The sequence below is a fragment of the Leptonychotes weddellii genome, chromosome 6 (genome assembly GCF_054177405.1).
Source record: "Leptonychotes weddellii isolate Sample4059 chromosome 6, ASM5417740v2, whole genome shotgun sequence".
Lineage (NCBI taxonomy): Eukaryota > Metazoa > Chordata > Mammalia > Carnivora > Phocidae > Leptonychotes > Leptonychotes weddellii.
In genome coordinates, this window is record NC_138374.1 from 28,355,648 (window position 1) to 28,379,917 (window position 24,270).

Here is a 24,270-nt window from a genome sequence, read left to right on the forward strand (position 1 = left end):
AGACCAGGTCCAAGGAATTATAGAAAAGTCACTGGAGGGTAATCAAGGGCAACGCCAAGCACCCAAGGCCAGGTGCCAGGGAAGGTGCTTCTTCCCCTTCCTGCCCCCTCCCCTTTCCTGCCCGGGTGGCGGCTCAGGGAGAAAGCCCCAGGGGAGGGGGAGATGGCTTGGCCAGCTGTGCTCAGATACACCCCCCACCCCAGGTCATAGAGGTCGGGCAGCTCCACCTTCTCCCTCCTTCCCCATCCCCTCCGCCTAGGGCTGCCCTTTGGTGGCCAGTCAGGCTGGTTTCGCCGGGGGTGGGGCGCACGTGGCGCGACGCCCCCTGCCTCCTGGCGACAGAGCAGCGGGGGCCGTGCGCGGAGCTGGCCGGCGGCTCGGCCGCGGTGGGGGTTCTCACTTCCCCTCCCCAACGGCCGCGGGTGCAGGTGCCGCGGGCCGTGCCCCGCAGGCGGGGCGGGTCCTGTGGACACGCCCCCGCGGCCAGTCCTCGCAGCCCGTCGGGAGGAAGCGCCAGAGCAGCGGCTGGTGCTGCGCGGAGCCCGGCGCCGCTGCCGCCCCGCGCCCCGGGACGCCGCCGGGCCCGGCCCCGCGCACGCAGCGAGCGGGCAGGTGCGCTGCGCCCCGCGCCATGGCAGCCTCAGGTGCGTAGGCGGGCCCGGGCCCCTCTCCCGAGCCTCCCCGCTGGCTCGCCCTCTCGCCCACCGCAGCCGTCCGAGCGCTCGCCCGCTCCCGGCTCTGCGTCTTCCGCGCGGGATCTGTGCGCTTTCTGCTCTTTCCCGCTTTCCCGCTTCCCCGGCGCAAACCTCCCGCCCCGGTTTTCCCACGCCCCCCCTTCCCAGCCTGTCGCGCGATTCTCTTCTGCCCCCGCCTGCACCTCCCCTGTCCCTCGTCTTCGAAGTCTCCTTTCCTCTCTCCGACTGGCTCTAGTTGCTTCTGAGGGTCCTTTCCTCTGTTCTTCCAACTCTGTGAACCGGGGTCCCGTGGAAACAAGGCGGAGCGCCGACTTGTCGGCTTCTGGGAAATGCTTCTCTTAGGGCCCCATTGGACCAATAGGGGGCGCTCAGGCAGTCCCTGGTGGGCGCCGGGTGATCGCGGGCGGCCCTTGGGCCACCTTCGCAAGCCCCCTTCCTCTACCCGTCCTAGGCTTTGTTTTTCGTCTAGAATTTCGGTAGAAATCTAGGAACACCATTCCGTTAGCTTTAGTTTTCTTACGTCTTTTGCAGAACTTTGGGGAGTGGGGAAAAGTGAAGGCCACTGGGTAATCTACCCATCGAAAGGTACGAGGAGTCCTGGGTTCTTGATTTGTCTTGGATTCTTCTCTGGTTCATGGGTGTGTACACTTGCCAAAGTTACTCACTCTCTAAGATTCAGGACAAACCACGTAATAATGATGGTAATAGAGACAACTAAGGAGCACTTACTATGCACTATGATAGTTATTGTGCACATACATGTGTTCTCAGTGGTGACCAGGACAACCTGGTCTCTGCTCTCAGGGAGTTTACAGTCTTGTGCAAGAAAGCGATAAGTAGGGGCGCCTGGGTGGCTCAGTCGTTAAGTGTCTGCCTTCGGCTCAGGTCATGATCCCAGGGTCCTGGGATCGAGCCCCACCCCACATCGGGCTCCCTGCTCCTCAGGAAGCCTGCTTCTCCCTCTTCCACTCCCCCTGCTTGTGTTCCCTCTCTCGCTGTGTCTCTCTCTGTCAAATAAATAAAATCTTAAAAAAAGAAAAAAAAAGGGATAAGTAAACAGGGAATTACTAGGTGAGAAAATTAGAGTTACTGTATTTGCAAGTGGGTTTACTTGTATTTTCTTCACCCATTTTCTGATGTTTTAGTAGAGATAACATGTATAAACAGGATGTAAACGTCTCTTGAAAACTAAAATCTAGTTAGCCAGTAGAAGATACTGTTCTTGAAGGATGTGGGCAGATCCTAGAATGAAGAGCCAACTGTCCCCATATCCCCTGAGGTCTATGGGGCAGTGTGCGGGGGTTGGGGGGTTGTTGGGGGTGAGAGGGTTGTTGGGGGTGGGGGGTGAGGGGTGGGGTGTGGAGAAGGTCAATGGTAAGAGTTCTGTTAGCTTTGGTAATACAGGCTCATTCTTTAAAGGGAATGGGAAAGTAGCTAGTTTTAGCCTTGTGGCTCTCACGTGGGGCTCTGGAGGTTAGAAGAAGCTGTACTGTGGTAAGAGTAGGCTTATAGTCCACATGTTCCGTTCAAAAGCTGAAGCAGAGTTATGTAGAGGAAATTCATTCAGCAAATATTTATTGCATGCCTACTGTTTCTAGGCACTGTTCCAGGTGTCAGGTGTATATTCAGCAATCAAAACAGACATAAGCTACTTACCCATGGAGTTTATGGAATATGGGGGAGGGCAGGCAATATGCTTGATAAGGAAATTCACAATATGATAAGTGCATTGGGAAAGCAGTAGAGGGGGTAGAGGGGGTTGGGTTTACAATTTTATTTTTTTATTTTATTTTTTAAAGATTTTATTTGTTTATTTTTACGAGAGAGAGAGAGAGAGAGCAAGCACGAGTCGAGGGGAGGGGCAGAGGGAGAAGCAGACTCCCCGCTGAGCAGGGAGCCCGATGCAAGACTCGATCCCAGGACCCTGGGATCATGACCTGAGCTGAAGGCAGACGCTTAACCAACTGAGCCACCCAAGCGCCCTGGGTTTATAAATTTAAAGAAGGTGGCCAGATTAGGCCTCATGGAGAAAGGAACATTTGAGTGAAGATCTGAAAGGTTATGTGGGGGGAACAGTGCTCCATTCAGAGGAACAGTAAATGGGTATATATGGTATATTTAAGGATCAGGGAGCAGGTGGTAGAGTAGGTGGGTGATTGGGGGGAAGTAGGAGATGAGGTTGGTGAAGCTCCCACCTCTTTCCATGGCTGAGAACAGGCTCTGGCTGTTAAGTGCAAGAAACAGCAAACTGGGAGAGCCTTTGGACAGAGGAGACAGAGAAAACCACCCTCGTCTAGTGTCCTGTGTGTATGACTCCAGTAGGGCATGGCGGAAGGGGCTAGAAGAGTGTGCTTCCATTCAGATGGGGACTCGAGCACAGTGGCCAAACTGGGGCTATTTATGGGCTCTGTAGTGGCTTCTGCCGATGTCTATAATGGTTAGGGCTGTCACACCCTCCTGCTGTCAGCATGCGCTGTGGCGAGACACCGCTTTAGGTCCTGCAAGTGGGAGCTGGGCCTCTGAGGTCCCTGAGGCCCTCTGAGGTCTGGAGGTGCAAGGACCCATGGTGGCAGTGAGAATACCTCTTGACAAGATATGAGAGGGTGTGGAGTCACCTAGGTCATCCTTCCATGTGATCTTCTGCTTCTCAACCTCTTCCTCCCTCTGCCTCCCTTCCCCCTCCTCCTCCATTTTCTTATTTTAAACAGTTTTATTCAGATATAATTCACATACCATACACTTTGCCCACTGAAAGTATACAGTTAAAAACAAAACAAAACCAAAAAGTATACATTCATTGTTTTTTTAGTATCTTCACAGATAGGTGCAGACCCCACCATGGTCCATTTTAGAACATTTTCATTACCTGAAAAAGACACTCATTTTGAGAAATGAGTGAAGGGGGTATACATTTATGAAATAGAAATTTCTTTTAAAGAAAGAGAAAGAAACTGTATGCTTTGGCTATCACCCTCTTATTCCCTCCTCCTGCGCAGTCCTGAATTTTGCATCTGTGTCTGTAGATTTCCCTACTCAGGACTTCCATGTGAATGGGATCATACAGTATGTGGTCTTCGGTGTTTTCTTTCATATAACATAGCATTTTCAAAGTTTACCCAAGTTGTAGTATATGTCAGCACTTCATTCCTTTTTAAGGCTGAATTATGTGGTCTTTTAAAATTTCCTTTTGCTGAAGGATAAGCATTCAGATTTTATTTTTTTGAAAGACATCTTTTCTTATTGAAATCAAGGAGAATCTTGGCTCCCTGTTTTTGAAAGAGCATGGCAAGCAAGATAAAATGAAATGGAATCAGCCTACCCTGGAATATTCTCTAGGTTCCTGATGGTATCTCTTGCATTTACACATGAGAGAAAGGAGACAAAGAAACCATAAGTGACTTCCCCAAGTGATTGCGTCTGGGGCTGGGTGAACCACCACAATCCTTTCCTCCATGTGTCAGCCTTCAGATCTTTGAAGAAAGCTTGCATACCTTTTCTTGCCCTTTTTCTCCAAGGTTTCTCTTATCTCCAGATTTTTCTACCCATCCCTAGACTTAGAGGATAATAGGGTTTGAAGGTACATTTAATGTTTTGTGATCTGAACTCACATCTGATTCTTGAGGTCCCTCAATACTCCTGTCAAGTTTCTAAACTTGGAACCTTCAGAGTCTGGAAGTCCTTATGTGAGTCATTACTAGACCCCTCCCTATCCTAGTCACCTTCCCCTAGTGCACATCCCTCTTCAGTAGGATGCTCAGGGCAGATGGATGGGGAACCAGAGTCACCTGCAGACTAAAGAAATGATCTGGGCTGGGGGTGGTTTGAAAAGCTGCCTGCCACTTCCTCCCTATTCTTTTCTCAGATGGATTCTGAATCTTTCTAAGGAAGCTTTTTTTCAGTCACTGTCTTTCTTAACCACCACCGTCACTACCTGTTGCCACCAGCGCCCCCCCCCCCCCCGCTGTTACCCATTGCTTTCACCTATAGCCCAGTCTGTTCTTTAAGCTCTACAAGGACAAAGGCCCATTCTCATTTCTGTTTAGGATTTATGGATGCCTGTTGGTTCATGGATTTCATTTTTCTTTTTCTTTTTTAAAAGATTTCATTTATTTATTTATTTGAGAGAGAGAACGAGAGAGAGCCTGAGCAGGGGGTAGGGGCAGAGGGAGAGGGAGAAGCAGACTCCCCACTGAGCAGGGAGCCAGACTCAGGGCTCCATCTCAGGACCCTGGGATCATGACCTGAGCAGAAGGCAGATGCTTAATGGACTGAGCCACCCAGGTGCCCTCATGGATTTCATTTTTCTTTTCTTTTTTTTTTTTTAATTTTTAAAATTTAAATTAAATTAATTAACATATAATGTATTATTGGTTTCAGAGGTACACGTCTGTGATTCATCAGTCTTATATATACCCAGTGCTCATTACATCACATGTCCTCCTTAATGTCCATCACCCACATACCCCCTCCGCCACCCGCCTCCCCTCCAGCAACCCTCAGTTTGTTTCCTATAGTTAAGAGTCTCTTATGGTTTGTCTCTCTCTCTCTGGTTTCGTCTTGTTTTATTTTTTCCTCTTTTCCCCTATGATCCTCTGTTTTGTTTCTTAAATTCCACATATCAGTGAGATCATAGATTTCATTTTTCTTAATAAACAAACTGGGAGAATTGATTTGGCACATGTGAGGAAATGACCTACAGTTACAGGCAGGGATTTATCGTTAACAAAAGGGATGTCCCCACACAAGAGAGGGTTGCTGACAAAGTGTTTGGTCCTGTGTTATTCAGCATATCATGGAGGAACTTTAACTTCCACTTTGGAACTTTTTTTAGAATTTCCCCAGCTTTCAGTTTCAGCAGTGGAGCAAAATTCAAGAAGGTGATAGATTTCATTGTCCTCATTTACATTGAGGCAAAATTTGCTTAGACTTAGTATACTGGTCTCAAGTCACACCACAAGTGGGTGACCAAGTACGTTGTCATATTAATGAGTCTTGAGGCACTAACCACTTCGTTTTCAAGTACTTTTGCTCAAAGGAGTTGGGGGGCGGGTGTCAAATTTAACACCAGAACCCCAGGAATGAGACGTTTTCAATGTTTTCCATACAGAAGAGGCTAACCCTTTAAGTGTTTTTTTTTTTAATTTAAATTGTATTTTAAAGTTTTTATTTTAGAAGTTTTAGATTTATTGAAAAACTGAAGATATTAGAGTTCTCATATATTCCACACCCAGTTCCCTCATTATTAATAATTTGCACTCTCTTTGATGGCTAGAGGTCTTTAATGCCCAGCGGATGTTGTATGGTGCTGTTAACAGAAGAACAGGTCGTGTTGAGGCAGGATCCAGGGTGAAATGAATACTCACTCCCTCAGTGACCCCGGAACTTGTCATTTGAAATTGTTGGTTTGCTTTGCTTTGGGTCACTGTCTCCTCATAAAAGTGGTATACATCGCTCACAGCCACATGTCAGGGCATTCTAAAGTTGCTGCTTTCCTGCTAAGTCAGTCATTGTTCCAAGATCTGAGCTGCTTTCTTAAGAGTACTTACTATGCTCTTGGAAATACTCTTCTCTCTTCCTTATTTCTTTACCATCTATTGAAAACATCCCCGGGGCGCCTGGGTGGCTCAGTCGTTAAGCGTCTGCCTTCAGCTCAGGTCATGATCCCAGGGTCCTGGGATCGAGCCCCACATCGGGCTCCCTGCTCCGCGGGAAGCCTGCTTCTCCCTCTCCCACTCCCCCTGCTTGTGTTCCTGCTCTCGCTATCTCTCTCTGTCAAATAAATAAATAAAATCTTTAAAAAAAAAAAGAAAGAAAGAAAACATCCCCAATGGCTTCATCACTAATGTGTGGGACCACAGCCAGCCTTCTCTGAGATCTTATTCTCCTTCCAGCCCATTTGTAAAAATTGTTGACATGTTATTTGCTAGTATATTTGTTGGTATAGGTAGGGAGTGTTGGTGGCTACTGCTTTTTACTTTTGCACTTTTAACTGAATTCTAAGCACAGATTGCTAACATTACACCCTTACTATTATAATGCACTATAAAGTCTTGTACATTGCCTACCTGGTGGGCCAAGCTCATGCACACTCATGTGCATTAACACTTTACATTTAGAAGAACATTCACCTCTGAGGATAAACCAACTATGTAGAAAAGAGGGGCAGAAAGAAGGTAAACATATTCTGATGCCTTAACTCTACTTTTCTCAGTATGAGCTCCATAGTTGTGTTGCTTGGCCAATCTTGTTCCTTCCATAGTCCTGAAATTATTTCTCCATTGAAGTACAAAGAACTGTTACATGGGGGGGGGGGGGGGCGACGCGGAGATCAGCAAAGATTTTATTTTATGGAAGGCTGCAACACTGCCTTCCATACATTAAAATTTTGCCTTTAATCTGCTTAAACTTTGGGACCAGTGTAAGCAGCCTAAAATGGACTGTTTTAGTCACAGTTGAACTAGACCATGCTCAGAATTGAGTTTTCTGCAGAGCCACGAAGGCCGTGGTATCATCAGAATTGCTGATTGCCTCCCCCCCCACCCCATATTACCTTCTAAAACTGATTTCTTTTAAAATTTGCACACCTCCCCTTCTAAAGCACTCCCTGGCTGTTCAATGTGCTCCTACTGAGAGCCTGTTGGGTTTTATATTAGCCCTGGATTAGGGCTCCAGCAAAACAGAGACTCCAAAAAGAAACTCCAAACTTTTTTTTATTTGCTGTTTTTAAAAATTTGGTAATATTATCCCTGGGGAAATCAGAACTGTGTTGGGTTTACATATTATATGTCATTGTTTTTACTTTGAATATGGTGGAAGATGGGATAGGAAGGGGGAGTCCTCCCATGATGTTTTCAGAGTTTACAGCCTCAGGTCTTGACCCCCAGTCCTGCCTCCAACCTTTTTGCTAGGAACTACTCAGTGAAATGTGGTCCAGGGGTGGTGTTTAATTGTGACAATCCACAACTTTCATGATTCCCAAGCTTCACCAGACTTGAGCAGCTTCCTTCTTTGAGTGGGAGGAAGGATCCCTATTGTATTGTGCCGACGTGTGGAGACTCCTCTGCGCTCACCCCTTCCAAGGCACGAAGGACAGTTTGTTGAGCTGGTGGGAGATGAAGCCTCCTCTAACAGTAGTAACAGGTGTGTTAAGAGCCAAGCTTCTTTGAACTTTGATAATTGGAAGATATGCTTTATTACTCGTAAGATTCTTGACCGAATCCCTGATGGGAGGTAGCAGGTGGACTGCTGGGGGGACTGCACAGGGGACCAGGGGACGAGCCTGAGGTTCAGTCCCGGCTTAGTGACTAGTTTGCTGAGTGTGAATTTGAGTCCCTTCATCTTCCCAGATGAAATGTTTCTTTTATCTGTAAATGAGGAGTTTGGGCCAAGTGATCCCCCGAAGCTCTTTTTAACTCACTGCTTCTCTGAGGCTTTGGACTGTTTCTGGCACTTATGCTTTATGAGAAGAAGAAAGCCTATGTCCCAGCACAGGTGAGGTGAGGGACACCCTCCCAATGGTATTACGGAGATCAAAGTATTAAGTCACCCACAGCTGCTGCTAACATTCATGCATTGTTTCTCTTACTGTGTGGATGAGGACTCCAGATACCAATTACTGAGAGCTTACCACATGCCAAGCGCTGTGCTTAGCACGTTATATGAAATATCTAATTTTTTTTAAAGACTTTATTTATTTATTTGACGGAGAAAGACAGTGAGAGAGGGAACACAAGCAGGAGGAGTGGGAGAGGGAGAAGCAGGCTTCCCGCCGAGCAGGGAGCCCGATGTGGGGCTCGATCCCAGGACCCTGGGATCATGACCTGAGCCGAAGGCAGACGCTTAACGACTGAGCCACCCAGGTGCCCCTGAAATATCTAATTTAATGCTCACAAAACACTGATAAATATTGCCATTATATTTCCATTTCCTGATGAGTAAACTGAGGTTTAGAATATTTAAGTAACTTGCCTAAGGTTACACAGCTAATAATTCACAGAGCCAAGATGCTAACTCTGGCCACCTGATTCAGTACCTGTGCTTATAATCACTGTATTTGGGAAAGAGCCAGGTTCTGGGGCCAAAGTGTCTGAGTTCAGATTCTGACTCTGTCACCACGGGTAAATTATGTACCCTGCCAAACCTCCATTTTCTCGTCTTTCAAACGGGGCTAATAGTATTCTCTACCTTATCAGGTTGCTGCGACGATTAAATGGGCTTACTAGGCAGTGTGCTTGGAAGAGCATCTGGAACATAGTAAGCTCTATATAAGGTGCTTGCTGTTGCTGTCATCATCATCATCATCGTCATCGTATCCGGCGTCAGCTGTGGGTGGAAGAGCATGCCAGCAGAAGTGACAGCTTATGTAAAGTTCTGAAATGGCATGGCATCTTGGGGCAGAGGCAGGGAGACAGGTATGGCTGGACCAGAGCCTGGAAGCAGGGGAAGGGTTTGACAGCTCTGTCAAGATGGTGGGGGCCAGGACCCCCGTCTGGATGGTTTGTCGTGCAGGTCGTGTGAGCCCCAGAAGGAGCAGGTGTGTTAACGTGCTTCTTCTCTGCCTTGTTCCTGCTCAGGGGCGGTTGGAAGATGCGACATCCTCCTCGTCTACGGCCCGGATGCCAAGGAGTGGTGCCAATACCTCCAGGACCTCTTTCTGTCCAGTCGGCAGGTGCGGAGCCAGAAGACGCTGACTTACAGGCTGAGCCCTGACGCCTCCTTCTCGGCCAAGGACCTGAACTTCTTCCTGAGCTCCCGCTGCGTCGTCGTGCTGCTGTCTGCCGAGCTGGTGCGGTGCTTCTGCCAGCCGGCCCTGCTGCCCCTGCTGCAGAGAGCCTTCCACCCTCCCCAGCGCATGGTGCGGCTGCTCTGCGGGGTGCAGGACGGCCCGGAGTTCCTGGACTACTTTCCGGACTGGGTGCACTGGCAGGAGCTCACCTGTGACGACGAGCCCGAGACTTACGTGGCAGCGGTGAAGAAGGCCATTTCCGAAGGTAAGGGTGTCTTCTCAAGGAAAGATAAGCAAGCCCTAAAAAAAAAAAAAAAAAAAGACTCATCCAGGCCACAAGTGTTTCAGGTGAGGCGGCTTTCAAACCTGTGAGCCGCTTCCATTTTATCATCAGGGCCCTTAAGATTTTTGTGGAAAAATGTGTCACTTTGGACAACGTGTTTATAGAGAAATACCCCTCTTCTCTATTTCCCAGTAGCCGAGCTTCTGTCTTTTGCCCTGTTTCTCCTTTTAAAGTGGGAAGATTCTGGTCCCCTCTGCCAGGGCTCCTGACTTCAGTGGCCCCAGGAAGTGTGACATACACTCTGATGAACAGTAGCGGAAGATGCGTTCTGGGATGGAGGCATGTCACAGCTCTTCTTCCTCTTTTGCTTTCTATTTTTGCCTCACTGTGGGCTATGAGTGGGCTCTGTGTTTATCACTGTTCTCTCGCCATTTGAGATCTTACATACCTGATGCCAGCCAAGAAGCCTGGACAGTTATGAGTTGATTTAACGGTGCTCAATTATCCCTGCTGGGACTCGGGCCTTAATTGGGCTCATCCACCCCATCTCATCTGATGAACTGAATCAAGAATTCACTAATTCCCACTGAGCTTAAAAAGCTGATGTAGCTTCCTCGATTCTTTTATCCAGCAATAGGCTGCTCTAAACCAATAAATATGACCAGATTTCTTAACATAGTGGGATCCTGGCTAATTTGTGATATAAATGACTAGTGTTAATATAAAAGATGTGTCACCTGGATAAGAGATTCTTCTAGGGTTTGCTTTTTTTTTACTTCAGAAGAACACAGTGATAGAAAAAGCACATAATCCGATCCTGCATGATTGCTCTTCATTGCTTTGAGGGAGTTTTGATCTGCCTAAACTTACAAAGAACTGAAACACAAGTAGTTATGTCTGTGGATGGGCTTATGTCCCTGCTGTGGTCCATTATGATCTCATGGGCAGGCCCCTGTGACCCACCAGCCCGTCATTCAGGGCTCCATGCATATATTGTCACGTGTTGGCATCTTACGCTGCATGATCTGACAGATTGTTCTTTAAAATATTCCAGTGGTGTTATTTTTTTTTAATTTTTTTTAATTAACATATAATGTATTATTTGTTTCAGGGGAACAGGTCTGTGATTCCAGTGGTGTTATTAAAAAAAAATACATGATAGAAGGGATTCTTTTAGTATTGTTTCAGTGAGCCCAGTGTTTAGATGCCTGGGTAAATCGATCAAGAATCATTTACTTTTTACTAAGGACTCTGGCTCCATATGCTATGAGCCTTTAGCTTCAAGGGTTTCCAAAAGAATGAAGTGTTTCACGGTGGTGTTTCTGTTCTGAGAACAAATAACCTGTCATCAGAAAGAGATTATTTTAATGGGAGATTAAAATAAGCTTCTTAGTGGAAACTCTGCAGTTCAGAATGAATGGGTTGGTAGGGACAAATGGAGTTCTAGAAAAGAGAAGGAAGAAGGATGGCTTACGGCGCCAATATAACTTTCTTATCTGGTGTTAGACTTACAGACTTTGGGACCTGAGGGGTCTGTGTGAGCCAGGATGGCTTAGGTTTGCTTTTCAGGTACCCATAGCCATTGCCCTTGGTCGGCCCAGTAATGTGCTGCTGTATCTCTGGTTTGTATGCTGGGCAAACTTCCTTAACAAACTCCAGACTCAGAGCCTGGCAGTGTGCCAAACAGAGCATTGACTAGCGGTAGGCACACTCCATGGTGCTAACTAGGTGCCCGGTATTGGGCAAGTCACTTATCCTCTTTGGGTTTCCGTTTCCTTCTCTGTGAGAGGCCAGAATAAGACTTGCTCTAAGACACTATCCAGGGTTGATAACCTATGATTCCCCAAGGCCAGAGAGTCTCAGACATTTCCGAAGCATTACCTTCTTTTCACCATTTCATACCTGCTTTGACTCCCAGGAAGCTTAGGGTTAAAACAGTGTTTAAGAACAGTACTACCCCAAACTAGGTTTTTGATATGATTATACCCTTAGTTATATTCTCTATAACTTGTGATAATTTATCTTAATACTTTCCTTGTACACATGAGGTTTTCCTAAGGTGCCTCAAATAAAAGCAAAAAATAAAATTTTCATACACCCCTCTACTACAACATGCCCTAGTCTCATTGAAATAAATACATAAATACATGAGACTTGTATCTTTGACTTTCTGTGTTAAGAAAGAAAATCCCAGTGGGAAATGTAATGGAAAATTGATAACAGGGTTGAATTAATGGTAGGGACAATAATTATGGGGTTACTGATTGTAGGGTTGTTGAAAGTTATAGGGAGACAAATTTCAGGAAACCTTTCTAACAGAGTGTGCAAAGATGGAACAGATTGCCTTTGGAGGTGGTGAGTTCCACAACCCTGGAAATATGTGAGTGGAGACTGTTGATGTGGCCTAAAGGGATTCAGCTTTGGAGCTGTGGCTGGACCGTGTGACCTTCACAGCCTCTTGACCATAAAATTCCCTTACATTAAATTCCTCTTTTTCACCAGGAACACATTTCTTCTTTCTTTTCTTTTTTTTTAAGATTTTATTTATTTATTTGGTGGGGGGTGTGGCGCAGAGAGAGGAGAGAGAGAATCCCAAGCAGACTCCGCTCTGAGCGCAGAGCCTGACACGGGGCTCGATCCCACAACCCTGAGATCATGACCTGAGCTGAAATCAAGAGTCAAACACTTAACAGACTAAGCCACCCAGCCAGGCGCCCCCAGGAACACATTTCTATTGTGAATCTAGTCTTCCTCCTTCACCAGGTCTCCCTGGGGTTTCTAACTTTCCCCTGAAGAAATATTGGTCATGTTCCTACTATGACCTCAGCAGAAAGTAGCAGGAAAAGAAGACCTCAAGTTGTAATCTATGTAATCTTTAAAAATGGTTAAGCTCCCAGCATATTTGTATATATGTATTTTTTCTTAACATTGAGGTACCTTTTGGAAAAACATGACTACTCGATAAGATATTCACTGAGACCATTTGAAATTTAGGCTAAATTTTAGAACATTTAAAACTTAAAGCTTAAAGATCAAAAGCTTTAGAGAGCAGAGCTGGTAATAAGGTAATTATTCCAGAAACTTAAAGTAAATGGGGTTATAGATAGTCTATTATACTTCTTTTGCTGCTACATTATCTAAACAAGCGATTCTCAAACTTTCCTATGTTCAGGAGGACGTGGGGATCTTGTCAGTATATGCACATTCTGACTCCGTAGATCTGGGTGGGACCCAAGATTCAGCATTTCTTTTTTTTTTTTTTAATTTTATTTATTTATTTGAGAGAGGGAGAGTGTGAGAGAGAGATCATGAGCAGGGGGGAGGGGCAGAGGGAGAAGCAGACTTCCCGCTGAACAGGGAGCCCGATGCGGGACTCGATCCCAGGACCCTGGGATCATGACCTGAGCTGAAGACAGATGCTTAACCGACTGAGTCACCCAGGCGCCCAAGATTCCACATTTCTAACAAGTTCCCAGGTGATGCTGATGCTGCTGATCAAGGGTCCATTGAGTATGTGAGCAAGGGTCTCAGCCCCCCTTCCTTTGCCAGGTCAGTGGTCATGTCTCTCTGTAGTGTGTGGACCATTTTCTCCAGTCTCCATTTTTCTGGAAGTAGAGGCACCATCACATCAGAGTGACTCCTGTATACCTGTCAGTTTAGGTATAAAATTAGGCCAGTGTTTGGTGCTTAGGCCAACAGACTTCAGGGCTGGGTTTCTGAGTTCTCTTCCCTGCCTCTACTCACAGATTCGATGTGTGAGCTCTGGCAACTTTTAATCTCAGTTTTCCAGAAGTAAATGGTCCTGACATTAGAGTAGGGTTATACTTCCATCACAATCCTTACTGCTGCTTCATTTGATAATGAATTACTCTTCCACTAAAAAGTGTTTTGGAGGTTTTATTTTATTTCCCACCCCCTCTCCAAATTTGTCAGCTACCTTAAAATGGAGCAGATGTTTTAATTAGAGTCTTTAGTGTGTTGGAGCAGGCAGCTTGCTTCCCAAGATCTTCATCTGTAAAATGATGGGGTTGGGCCACATGATTTGGAAGGTTTCTTCCAACCCCCAGCACTGTAATATATCATTATAAGTTTTCCAAGAAGATGGCAAGTTACTCCGAACACTTGAATTGATTGTTTAGTTCCAAAATGTCTACGGTGATATATACTCAGTGCATAGAACACTGTACTATTGTTCTGGATTTTTTTTTTTAATTTGTTGGGTGATTATTTTAAAATAAGGAAGTGAGAAAAACCCAGGTACAGCATAGAAATTATTTCCTCTTTTTACTGGAGCTGCATTCTTTGCTGCAAATCTCCCTGGAATACAAAAATAGATTGTTAGTGTGTGTGGGAAAGGACTTGTTAGGTGATGCTGAGTTTTATTTCCAAAGATCTCATCATTTTGTGTGTGTGTGTGTGTGTGTGTGTGTAGGGGGAAGTGAAGCATTAAACCTAATTCTTCTACTATTATTCAGTATTACACTGGAGAGCTCACCTGCTTTTTTTTTTTTTAAGATTTTTTATTTATTTATTTGACAGAGACACAGTGAGAGAGGGAATACAAGCAGGGGGAGTGGGAGAGGGAGAAGCAGGCTTCCCGCGGAGCAGGGAGCCCAATGCGGGGCTCAATCCCAGGACCCCGGGATTATGACCTGAGCCGAAGGCAGATGCCCAACCGACTGAGCCACCCAGGCGCCCCTCACCTGCTTCTTTATATGCATTGTTTTCCCTTTGCCTCCCTCTATCCTTCCCCATGCTCCTTGTACTTCAGAAGTTCCAATGGTACCCAAAATTATAGTGTATTTTGCCTTTTGTTCCCATGGGGAACATTTAGAGGGATATGCCCATGTCTGGCCTTCCTTTGTTGCTGTGAATGTTCTAATCTGAATATTATACTGGAGTTTAGAAGAAAGAGAGTTAGATATTTAAAAATGCTTTCAACTCATCAAATGGATTCCAAAATCTTTTCCTAAATTTAAAAAGGAACATTTTTTTTTCTGAAATGAAGTAACATATGTTCATCATAATGTTTAAAAAAATACCTGTAGGTTATTGCCAATTTTCCCTTCTTATAAATAATGTTGCAGTATATCTTTCTGCAGCTTTGTGCCTAAATCTTTGTGAATCTATGGATTTCCCCAATCTTATCTCTGCAGAGCTCCTGGAGATAGGGTGGCATCACTGCTCTGTGCATCTTTCTACCATCTCCCTATAACCTGAATCCAGCCATGGCCCCTCTTACTACAGTTTTTTGTTGTTGTAATTTAATTTTTTTCTTTCCCTTTATGCCTGACTAAGCCAATTATTTACATGTACAGTTTTTCTTGCAGACATATTCATGTGGAGAATTGCCCTCACAGAAAGAGCTAAAAATAACATGAATGCTTTTTGGCCATTAAGAGTAATGCAGTGGACATTTTATGTGTGTTTATTACCCCCACGACCCTACGTGGGTAGATGGCTTTATTGCCATTCCTCAGACAAGAAAACTAAGTTTCAGAGAGTGTAAATGACTTATACAAAGACGGGAGCAGCTCTCTTTGGAACTGAGGGCCTTCAGACTCTAGAATGATCTCCACGTTGCCTTGCTTTCTCCTAAGTCTCCACTCACTGCCCTTGTATTCCACGTGGAGACAAGAGGAATGAAGAAAGCTCGCGGAAGAAACAGGATCAGGGACGAGGAAGCTTCCCTGAGTTTTCTAGACCACTTTGTTTCAAGGGTAGGTGCGTGGGCTCCCGCCCCAGGCCCACTGAACCAGAATCTCAGGGGGGTTAGTCCCAGGAAGGTGAATTTCCACAAGGCTTGCTGTTGATTCTGCTGCACAGCTGTGTTCTGGGGGCTCTGCTCCTTGCCTGGTGCCCAGTCCCTCGGCTTTCTGCTTTGAGGAGCAGGCAGCAGCTCAGGCCCTGTGGGCTGTGATGAGGCGGGTCACGGGGCAGAGGTCCCAAGGGCTTGGAGCTTGGCCACGGCATGACTCGCTTCCACGTCACAGGGAGCAGCCCTCAGAGAAGGGGGGAGGGTCAGGCCCTTGTAGCAAAGGGGAAGTCATTGCGCTCTCCTTGCTCTCCTTCGTGCGGTGGCCTAACTGATGGTAAGTCAGTCACTTCTGGGGCTTCTGTGGTTCCCTGCAGAGGCTGAGGGGAGAATCTGACCTTTGGCCTCTTGAAATGGGCTAGTTTTGCGCTGCTCTCCTGCCTCAAGGCTGTGGGCGTTTGGATCTGCGCTTTCTCTGCTGTGGGTTGACCACTCTGCATTTGGCTCCTGAAGGCTCCCTAAATGCCCCCTGCTGAAGGAGGCTTTCTTCAGTACATTCTTATTCCCCTTTTGCAATAATCTTTGATTTGGAGAAGAAGGTGCCCGGCTCGGATAGCTGAAATCCATCCTGCTGTTCATTAAAAAGCCACAGCCTCTCCCAGGGTCCTTTGGATTTCCCTTGCCAGGTGCCTTGACCGCCTTGTATGTAGCGTAAGGTAAGTTCACCCTCCTAGCTGCGCCTGAAACAATTAACAAGGGCAAATAGATTTTTGGGCCTGGGGAACTTTCCCCCTGGGGCCTCTGAGGCCCCCAGGATTATGAATTTTCCCACAGAGCTGTGAGCCCCAGGTGGCGCAGTGCAATTGGCCGCCCCTGCTGCTTCGTCAGCCACCCAGAGATGGCCGCCTCCTCCCAGTTCATTAGCTTTTCTGTGGCCCCTCGAGGAAGGTATCTGCAAGTCCCTTTGTCACCGTGGTGGGTTGGTGAGATGCAGTGAAGAGGGAGTGATGAATGTTCAAGTTTCCATTCCTGGGAGAATCTCCTTTACACCAGTCTTTGTCTCAATTTTCTATCACGCGCTGGGATGGAAATAGTAGATACAGGAATTTCACTTGTTAGTTTCTTACCCGGTTCTTTCGGTATTTTTTGCATCTTGCTTCTCCTGGAACTGTTGGTAGTAGAGAATACTAGAACTCAGGAGGAACCTGACAAATGTTTTACCCTTTTCTGTAGATATTCTTTCATTTGGTCCATGCAGTTTTCCTGTAAGGAAGACCTTATTTTTATGCCCATTTTAAAGATGAGGAAAACAAGGCCTAGGCAGTTTCCGTGACTTGTCCAAGGTCACACAGCTGTTTGTCCATAAAAGGATCAGGACAAGGGCCTCCTGCTATGCAGTCTAAGGCCTACTCATGGCCTTATCTACATACCAGAACCAGCTTTTCATCTGCTATGTATTCATTGGGCATCTGCTGCTTCCAATGCCCTGTGCTGGGATAGAGCAGGGAAAGGACAGACATAGTCGTTGCTGTAGTGGTGCCTGCCTACGTTCTGGAGCAGAGCTGTCCAAAAAAGTTCTGATGTGAGCCAGATGTGGAATTTAAGGTTTTCTTGTAGCTGCAGAAAAAAAAAAAAAGTAAAAGGAAACAAGTGAGTTAATTTTCATAATATGGTTTACTTAAGCCAGTATATCTAAAATATTGTCACTTCAACATATAATCAATATAAATATTATCAATGAGATATTTTACATCTTTTTTTAATACCAAGTCTTTGAAACCTGGTGCATAGTTTACACTTAGAGAACACACTGCAGTTGTTCAATAGCCACCTGTGGCCAGTGGCTACCATATTGGACAGTGTAGATCAAGAAGGGTGCTCACTTTTTTTGAGAATTGGGTCCCTATCAATTAATATTTAATACATTGACTGTCACATGTGTTAACAATATGCCTATCCTGGTTTCTCCATTCATTCATATATTTGGACAGTAAGTCATTCAGAAAGTATTGAATGAGCATCTGTCTGACAGGTGCTGGCCTGTATATAATACCTCTTTATCTTTTTATTTCCTTTCTTCCCTTTCTATATTTTGTTAGCTATTTAGCTGTATTCCCAGGCTCCAGAAGTTCAGTGTCAGTTAAGACAAGATTAGCTTTGATTAACAATAGGATTTCTGTCCTTGAAATGACCAGTTTCTCATCTGGACCAGTGAGACTGAGCTCCTGGCTACCTAAGTGAAGACAATCAAACCAGGGTGCTTATAGATATATAATTTTAAAAAGTTATGTTTATAACAATATATGCATAGAGAGGTTTTTTTTCCTGGAAGGATACACAAGACGTTTTTGATAGTAGTTGCTTTTGGGTGGATGGAGGACTTTTTGTCTTAGACATTTCTCTGGTGTTTCTCTTTTTCTACTATGTTCACATTTTACTTTCAGTTAGGAATCTTAAAAGAGAAAAATGATGGAGTTGTGGGGATTTCAAGGATCCAGAGGAAGGAGTTGGGCTTTTCCCCAGCTAATCCAAGTAGGTTGAATTCAGGTTAAATTCCTTTATATGAATTCCTTGGTGTTTTTCTTTTTTTTTTTTTTTCCTTGGCGTTTTCTCAGCCTCATGGGACTGATCTTCTGGGTGAGGGGGAGTGATAGAGTATTGGTTTGTTTATTGCTCTGATGTCTGCACGTTCAGTCACTCCGTCCAGGCTAATGCCTGCTACTTATCATTGAGTCATATTTTTACTCTTGTCAAATCAGATTTGGATTGATGTCTTCTTAGGGTGCCACAATCTTTATGACAAGAAATAAGAGAATATGGGTGTATATTTCACGGACTCTAACACTAACTGCTCTTGCTACCTTGGGCAAGTCACTCTGTATCCATTCTTGTCCTTTTTAAAAAGCTGGGAGGAATGTAAGTTGACTCATCTGAGACTTTTACAGCCAATGAAATTCCATGTGGTTCTACTGTGTGTGGTTTAACATGGCTTACATCACATTGCTGGGTCTTAATCTGATACTTTCAAAATTTCATCAAGGTATAGTGTTTTATTTCGGCTAACAAGTTCTCCTTCACAATAGAATTTTAAACAGAACCTTAAATGCCATCATAAAAGCTTCCGGTTTATGGACATTACCCCAAGTTTAGTCTTAGGAGAATATAACATGATGCCATTATCTGGGTGGGAATGAAAGAATGCACGGATTTAACATTTTACACGTACTGTTTATTATGGTCTGTGTGTAGACTTATGAATGTGAGTCTATAGAAAGATAATGGGGCAGGGGAAATGGGGGGCAAATATGCATGACAAAATGGGTCTGTTAATTTCCCTATTTTTACAGGATGTTTTGACAGCTTTTCAATTTAGTTTCCACTGCCATTCACATGACTGAGAGTGTGTCTGAGACGGCCAAGGAAATAGGATGATTTATGCTTTATATGACTCGTCATCTGCCCGTTGGAGAAATTACAGAAACCACAGTAGGCTTGTCATATGGACTTTTGAGAGGAAGACTTCCTAATTTAGCCATTTTGGTAAAATTTAGGCAAACAGTGGTTGATTGGTTTTCCAAGATACCGAGAAATGAACAAAATCAGTAATTGACAAAATTGCCTTTTCTGTGGGGGATAAACACTTGGAGGCTATTTTATTTTCACTGTGTTTATGTTTTTTAAGAAACATAGACTATGTGTTACACTGAAGTGTAAACTATGCTGATGTTTTATGCATGACAAATAGAATACAAATTCCCTATCACTCACAAGGTGCCCGGTAGATGGTGGTTGGATGGATGTCCACATGTGTGGGTGCATTCATGGATTGTTGTCCATTTTCCTTATTCTTGGTCCCGTTTTGAATGCTTCCATTGGAGGAGAGGAAGATATCCCTCTTATTTTTTTTTTTTTTAAGATTTTTTATTATTTATTTGAGAGAGAGAATGAGAGAGAGAGAGCACATGAGGGGGGAGGGTCAGAGGGAGAAGCAGACTCCCTGCCGAGCAGGGAGCCCGATGCGGGACTTGATCCCGGGACTCCAGGATCATGACCTGAGCCGAAGGCAGTCGCTTAACCAACTGAGCCACCCAGGTACCCAAGATATCCCTCTTATGAGTATCCTTCTTAGGGGTCCTATGCTGCTGGTGTCATTTGGATCATCAACCATTTCCATGGAGCAGGTTTGTCTTGTGTCATGTAGTCAGGATGTATCTAAAGAGAAACTTTAAGCTGATTCAGAGCAAGACAGGGTTGAATAGAGTACATCTTTTTTACTGTGTCCATACTTAAAAACGTACCAGGTATGACATCCTGTCCCCACAAAAGAATCAGTATGCTGTTATAAAAACTAACAGTCGGAATTGTTTGCTCCATGGGGGGTATGGGTAGGTCTGTTCGTAGCAGAGATTAAATTGGGTGTGTCTTCTTTAAAGGAGATCATTAAAGTGAAGACATCTGTAGAGTTCAAAAGAGACCTCTAGAATTGGCTTAGTCATTTTGGAAATTCCTTGGTACTTTTTCTTCTGGGTTTATGCCTTCTGCATATGTGTATCTTCCCTATCACTCTTACAAGTCTAGACTCATACCATGTTCTGATTTAAAAGAATGCTGGTTGAACATACATATTTTGTCTGCCAAGTTGCCAGTTTCACAAACAGCCTGCTGGCTCTCTCTTGAACATCTGATAACACAGGAAATAGAGGGGAGGCTGATGATGAAATGAAAGTGCTCTAATTTTAAAATTGGACTAAATAAGTTTCCTTTTACATGTACAGTTGATGTTTGAGGCCATAGTTGTAGTTAAGGCTTACAGAAAGATAGACACCCATCAAAGCTAGCAGATAGAAAAATATTCATGTTAGCTGCTGACCCATTTTTTTTGAGCATGTAAAATGTGGGGAAACATTTCTGTTGCAGGATACGGATTTAGCATTCCTGATGGAGTCAACCTGTTTGTTCTGAAACAAATTACCCCTTTCATTTTCTAGGACTTTCTGAATATCATTTCTCAAAGCCTTGGTGTGTAGCCAGAGGTCTCCGGTTGTAATTGTGAAGTGTTTTTGTGTTAGAAGTTTTTTGGGAAAAATGTTAATACTGAAAGAATTGTACACTCATTTGGCTGCCTAAGTGTTTATTTTTATTTTGTATACACTTGGAAATCAGTGTCCCAGAGGTTGTAGAAACCCTTCATTAAACATTGTTTCCCCCCAGTCCCTTCCATGGTCTAGGGTGTTCATGTGGTTATAACTTGTTCATACTCTGGAAACAATAGAGTCTCTGATGGGAGAATAGGGGCAGGGGAGCCAATGAGTCCACAGGATGGAGATATGGAATATTAACATTAGAAAAGGAAACTGGGATGATCTGGCCCTACCCCTGTACTTTAAAATGAACAAAGTGGGACCCAGAGGAATTTGAGGACTTACCAATGTTACACAGTTAGTGGCAGAGATGAAACTTAATTTATGTTTATATTCAACAAATATTTATTGAGCTTATGGAGTGCTTGCCATGGGGGTGGCTCTCTGCAAGGTCCTGAGAAGACATGATGAAAAAGTCAACTTAATTCCTGCCCTTGCAAAGTTTATGTGTCTAGAAGGAGAAGGCCATTGAATCACCATTTGTCCCATTAATTACTTAATGCCAGGTATGTCCAGTGTTATGAGGCAGAAGTCTGAGAGCTCCTTTTGAATAATAAGGGGACCTGGGATATCCTAAGGTCCCCTTTGATAGTTCCTCATAGCATCAATTAAGGAAAGAGTGAGTTTCCTGAGCATCCACCTTGAAAAAGAGAAGAAAAGGTTGGATGGTGGCAGAAGTTATGCATATGGTGGGGCGCTTGGGTGGCTCTGTCGGTTAAGTTTTTTGATTTTGGTTCAGATCATGATCTCAGGGTTATGAGAATGAGCCTTTTGCTGGGTGTGGGGCATGCTTAAGATTCTCTCTCCCTCTCCCTCTGCTCCTCCCCACTCTTCTCTCTCTTTCCCTGTCTCTAAAAAAAAAAAGTTATGCACATGGTTACCTAATGATAACACAGCCCAGTTAACCATGGCTTTCAGGCACATGAGTCATTTTTCTCAGAGTAATGGTTAGACTGTCTAAAATTTTAGAGTAGCTTTATTCAAGCACTCTGTTTTAAAATGAGCATTTTGCTTCTTTCCTTAAATTTGAAGACAACAGTGATGTTAGGTGTATATGTTAGTATGTTCCCACAATTTGAAAGTTTCACCTTCTACTTCATCTAAAGGTTTCTTGGTTAGAAGGGTGGGCTAAAGATAAGTTGGAAATTAATAAGGATCAATATAAAATTCAGCACAGGGTCCAAGAAAATAATCGAACAGTTGTACAAAACAGAGTGAAGGAATAAACATTTTAAGAGGAGCATTTGTAAGAAGATCTAGTGGTTTTAGTTGGAGGCGAGCAACATGGTCAACAGAGCAATGTCCCCTTCAAAAACAGTAAATGTCACATGAAGGTTTATGAACAGAAGTATTGGGGTCAGAGAAGAGGCTCCTCTTCTATCCTGCATTAGTCAAGCTTACCTGGATACATGTTTACTCTTTCATTGGGAGACACATACAGATATTCAGCCGTCTGTCCATCCATCCATCCATCCATCCATCCATCCATCCATCCAATCATTTTGTTTACTGTCCCTTCAATAGAATGTAGGCCTCAGGAGAGTGGGGATTCCATTCACTGCTGTATACCCAGTGTCTCCAGCAATGCTTCTCACGTAGTAGGCCCTTAGGAAACTGTTGAATGACTGAATGGAGTGAATGAGAGAATTTCAAATTCTGTCAGATGATAAACGTTTAAAGGAAATATGTTTGTGGAGAAAAGAAGTTTTACTGGAACCACGGAAACTGTCTTCCGAGTTTTGAAGGCCTGTCATGCGGGAAGGCAGAGGGGTGAAACTTTTCTGTTTCTGTGGTGGGGGGGGCAAGGAGCCACGGCTGAAAGTTGCAGTGATGGCAAATGTGACACGAGTTTAGTTCCAAAGACCCGTGATCCTGGGAAAGGGTCAGGTCAAGTGGTAAAGTGGATGTTCTTAAGCAGAGGTCAAAATTTTGTAGTAAATACCGAAAAAAAAATTGGCTTTATTTTGAAAAGCAAAACTAAACATTAAGAAAGTAAGTTAATTTGATCATATAACAGTTTTGATTATAATTTCAGCTATATGCTAATTATTAAGCCACACAAAGACTGAATCAGCTGTTGCTGGGTTTTATGCAAGAGGGGTTGAATACAATTTTCTGACAGTTTTATGCTAGCACAAGATGACATTCCTTAGTTCACATTTGACTTTTTAAAAACAGTTGTATTGAAATGTAATTGACTTTTACAGTTTTCAAAGTCTCCTCTCAATCATTATGTATTCTTATAATTCACTTTTTCTTTAAAGATTTTATTTATTTATTTGACAGAGAGATAAGAGAGAGAGCACAAGTAGGCAGAGTGGCAGGCAGAGGGAGAAGCAGGCTCTCCACTGAGCAGGGAGCCAGATGTGGGGCTCGATCCCAGGACCCCAGGATCATGACCTGAGCCGAAAGCAGCCGCTTAACCTACTGAGCAACCCAGGTGCCCCATAATTCACTTTTGATTATTAGGCAGCATTCCTGTGGACTTTTTCTTGTCGATTTGTACCCTTGCCAATGGACAGTGGCTTTACGTGTAATTCAGTTTTCCAACATTACTTTCAACAACCTCATAAATTTCTGCATCTTTTGCAAAATCTAGAATAACCTGATATAACCAAATCACACTGCATTTATAGTTTGTTGTAGAGAAATCCTAAATCTGAATGAGAACAAGCAATAAAAATGTGACCTAATGGATGAGAATATACACCATGATTAAGCAAGCAGAGATGTTTAAGAGACCAATTTTGTAAATGATCATTTTGTTAGTAAATACTTTTATGTTATGAAAAACTGAATTTCCTATGTTACCATAACTATGGAGACTTAAAATAGGAATACTCAGAAGATGATAAGGCTATCAGAGTTGGAAGCCCCTAACGTGGGTTCAGAGCCCTAACCTTTGTTCCACCAAGCAAACAACTGAGGGAATGAATATTCTGGCACATTTGTAACCCATTCCATTTGGTAGACTAGTTGGGAAGCTTTGCTATTGATGATGGAATCTTGAGTCACAACAGTCTCAATTGGTGTGAACACTGGCCCCAAGCCAATGCATGATATTTAACAAGGCTAAGTGTTTATTTGCAATTAGGTCCCAAACTTCATCCCCCCTCCCACTCCCACCCCCACAGAAAAACAAACTGAATTCTTCAATTGTAGCATTGGAGAGAGAAAGTCCTGGCTTCCTTGGTCTACATGAAAAAGAGCTGGGGGTTTGAGGCGGCCATATGCTTGTTGCGAATCAGCAAGGTGTCATGACTGCTTTAAGATGCGGTCTTGAGGGGTGCCTGGGTGACTCAGATGGTTAAGTGTCTGCCTTCAGCTCAGGTCATGATCCCAGCGTCCTGGGATCGAGCCCCTCATCGGGCTCCTTGCTTGGCAGGAAGCCTGCTTCTCCCTCTCCCACTCCCCCTGCTTGTGTTCCCTCTCTCGCTGTGTCTCTCTCTGTCAAATAAATAAATTTTAAAAATCTTTTTTTTTTTTTAAAGATTTTATTTATTTATTTGAGACAGAGAGAATGAGAGAGAGAGAGCACATGAGAGGGGGGAGGGTCAGAGGGAGAAGCAGGCTCCCTGCCGAGCAGGGAGCCCGATGCGGGACTCGATCCAGGGACTCCAGGATCATGACCTGAGCCGAAAGCAGTCGCTTAACCAACTGAGCCACCCAGG

General features: G+C 44.3%; 1 protein-coding gene across 5 annotated transcripts in view; it reads left to right on the forward strand.

The window, feature by feature from the left end:
• The first annotated feature begins 489 nt into the window (after positions 1–489).
• The window catches only part of PIK3AP1 (phosphoinositide-3-kinase adaptor protein 1), a 115,764-nt gene continuing 91,983 nt past the window's right edge, over positions 490–24,270 (forward strand). Inside the window, exons 1-3 of one of the 5 annotated variants that reach the window (XM_081823711.1) lie at positions 523–644; positions 7,676–7,835; positions 9,269–9,685. In XM_081823711.1, the coding sequence (XP_081679837.1) occupies positions 7,808–7,835; positions 9,269–9,685 (445 nt within the window). In that variant the 5' untranslated portion in view covers positions 523–644; positions 7,676–7,807. Of the gene's footprint in view, positions 645–7,593; positions 7,836–8,950; positions 9,107–9,268; positions 9,686–15,659; positions 15,796–24,270 lie in introns of those variants that run through there. The other 4 variants (XM_081823712.1, XM_081823710.1, XM_081823709.1 and 1 more) reach the window with 4 other exon arrangements.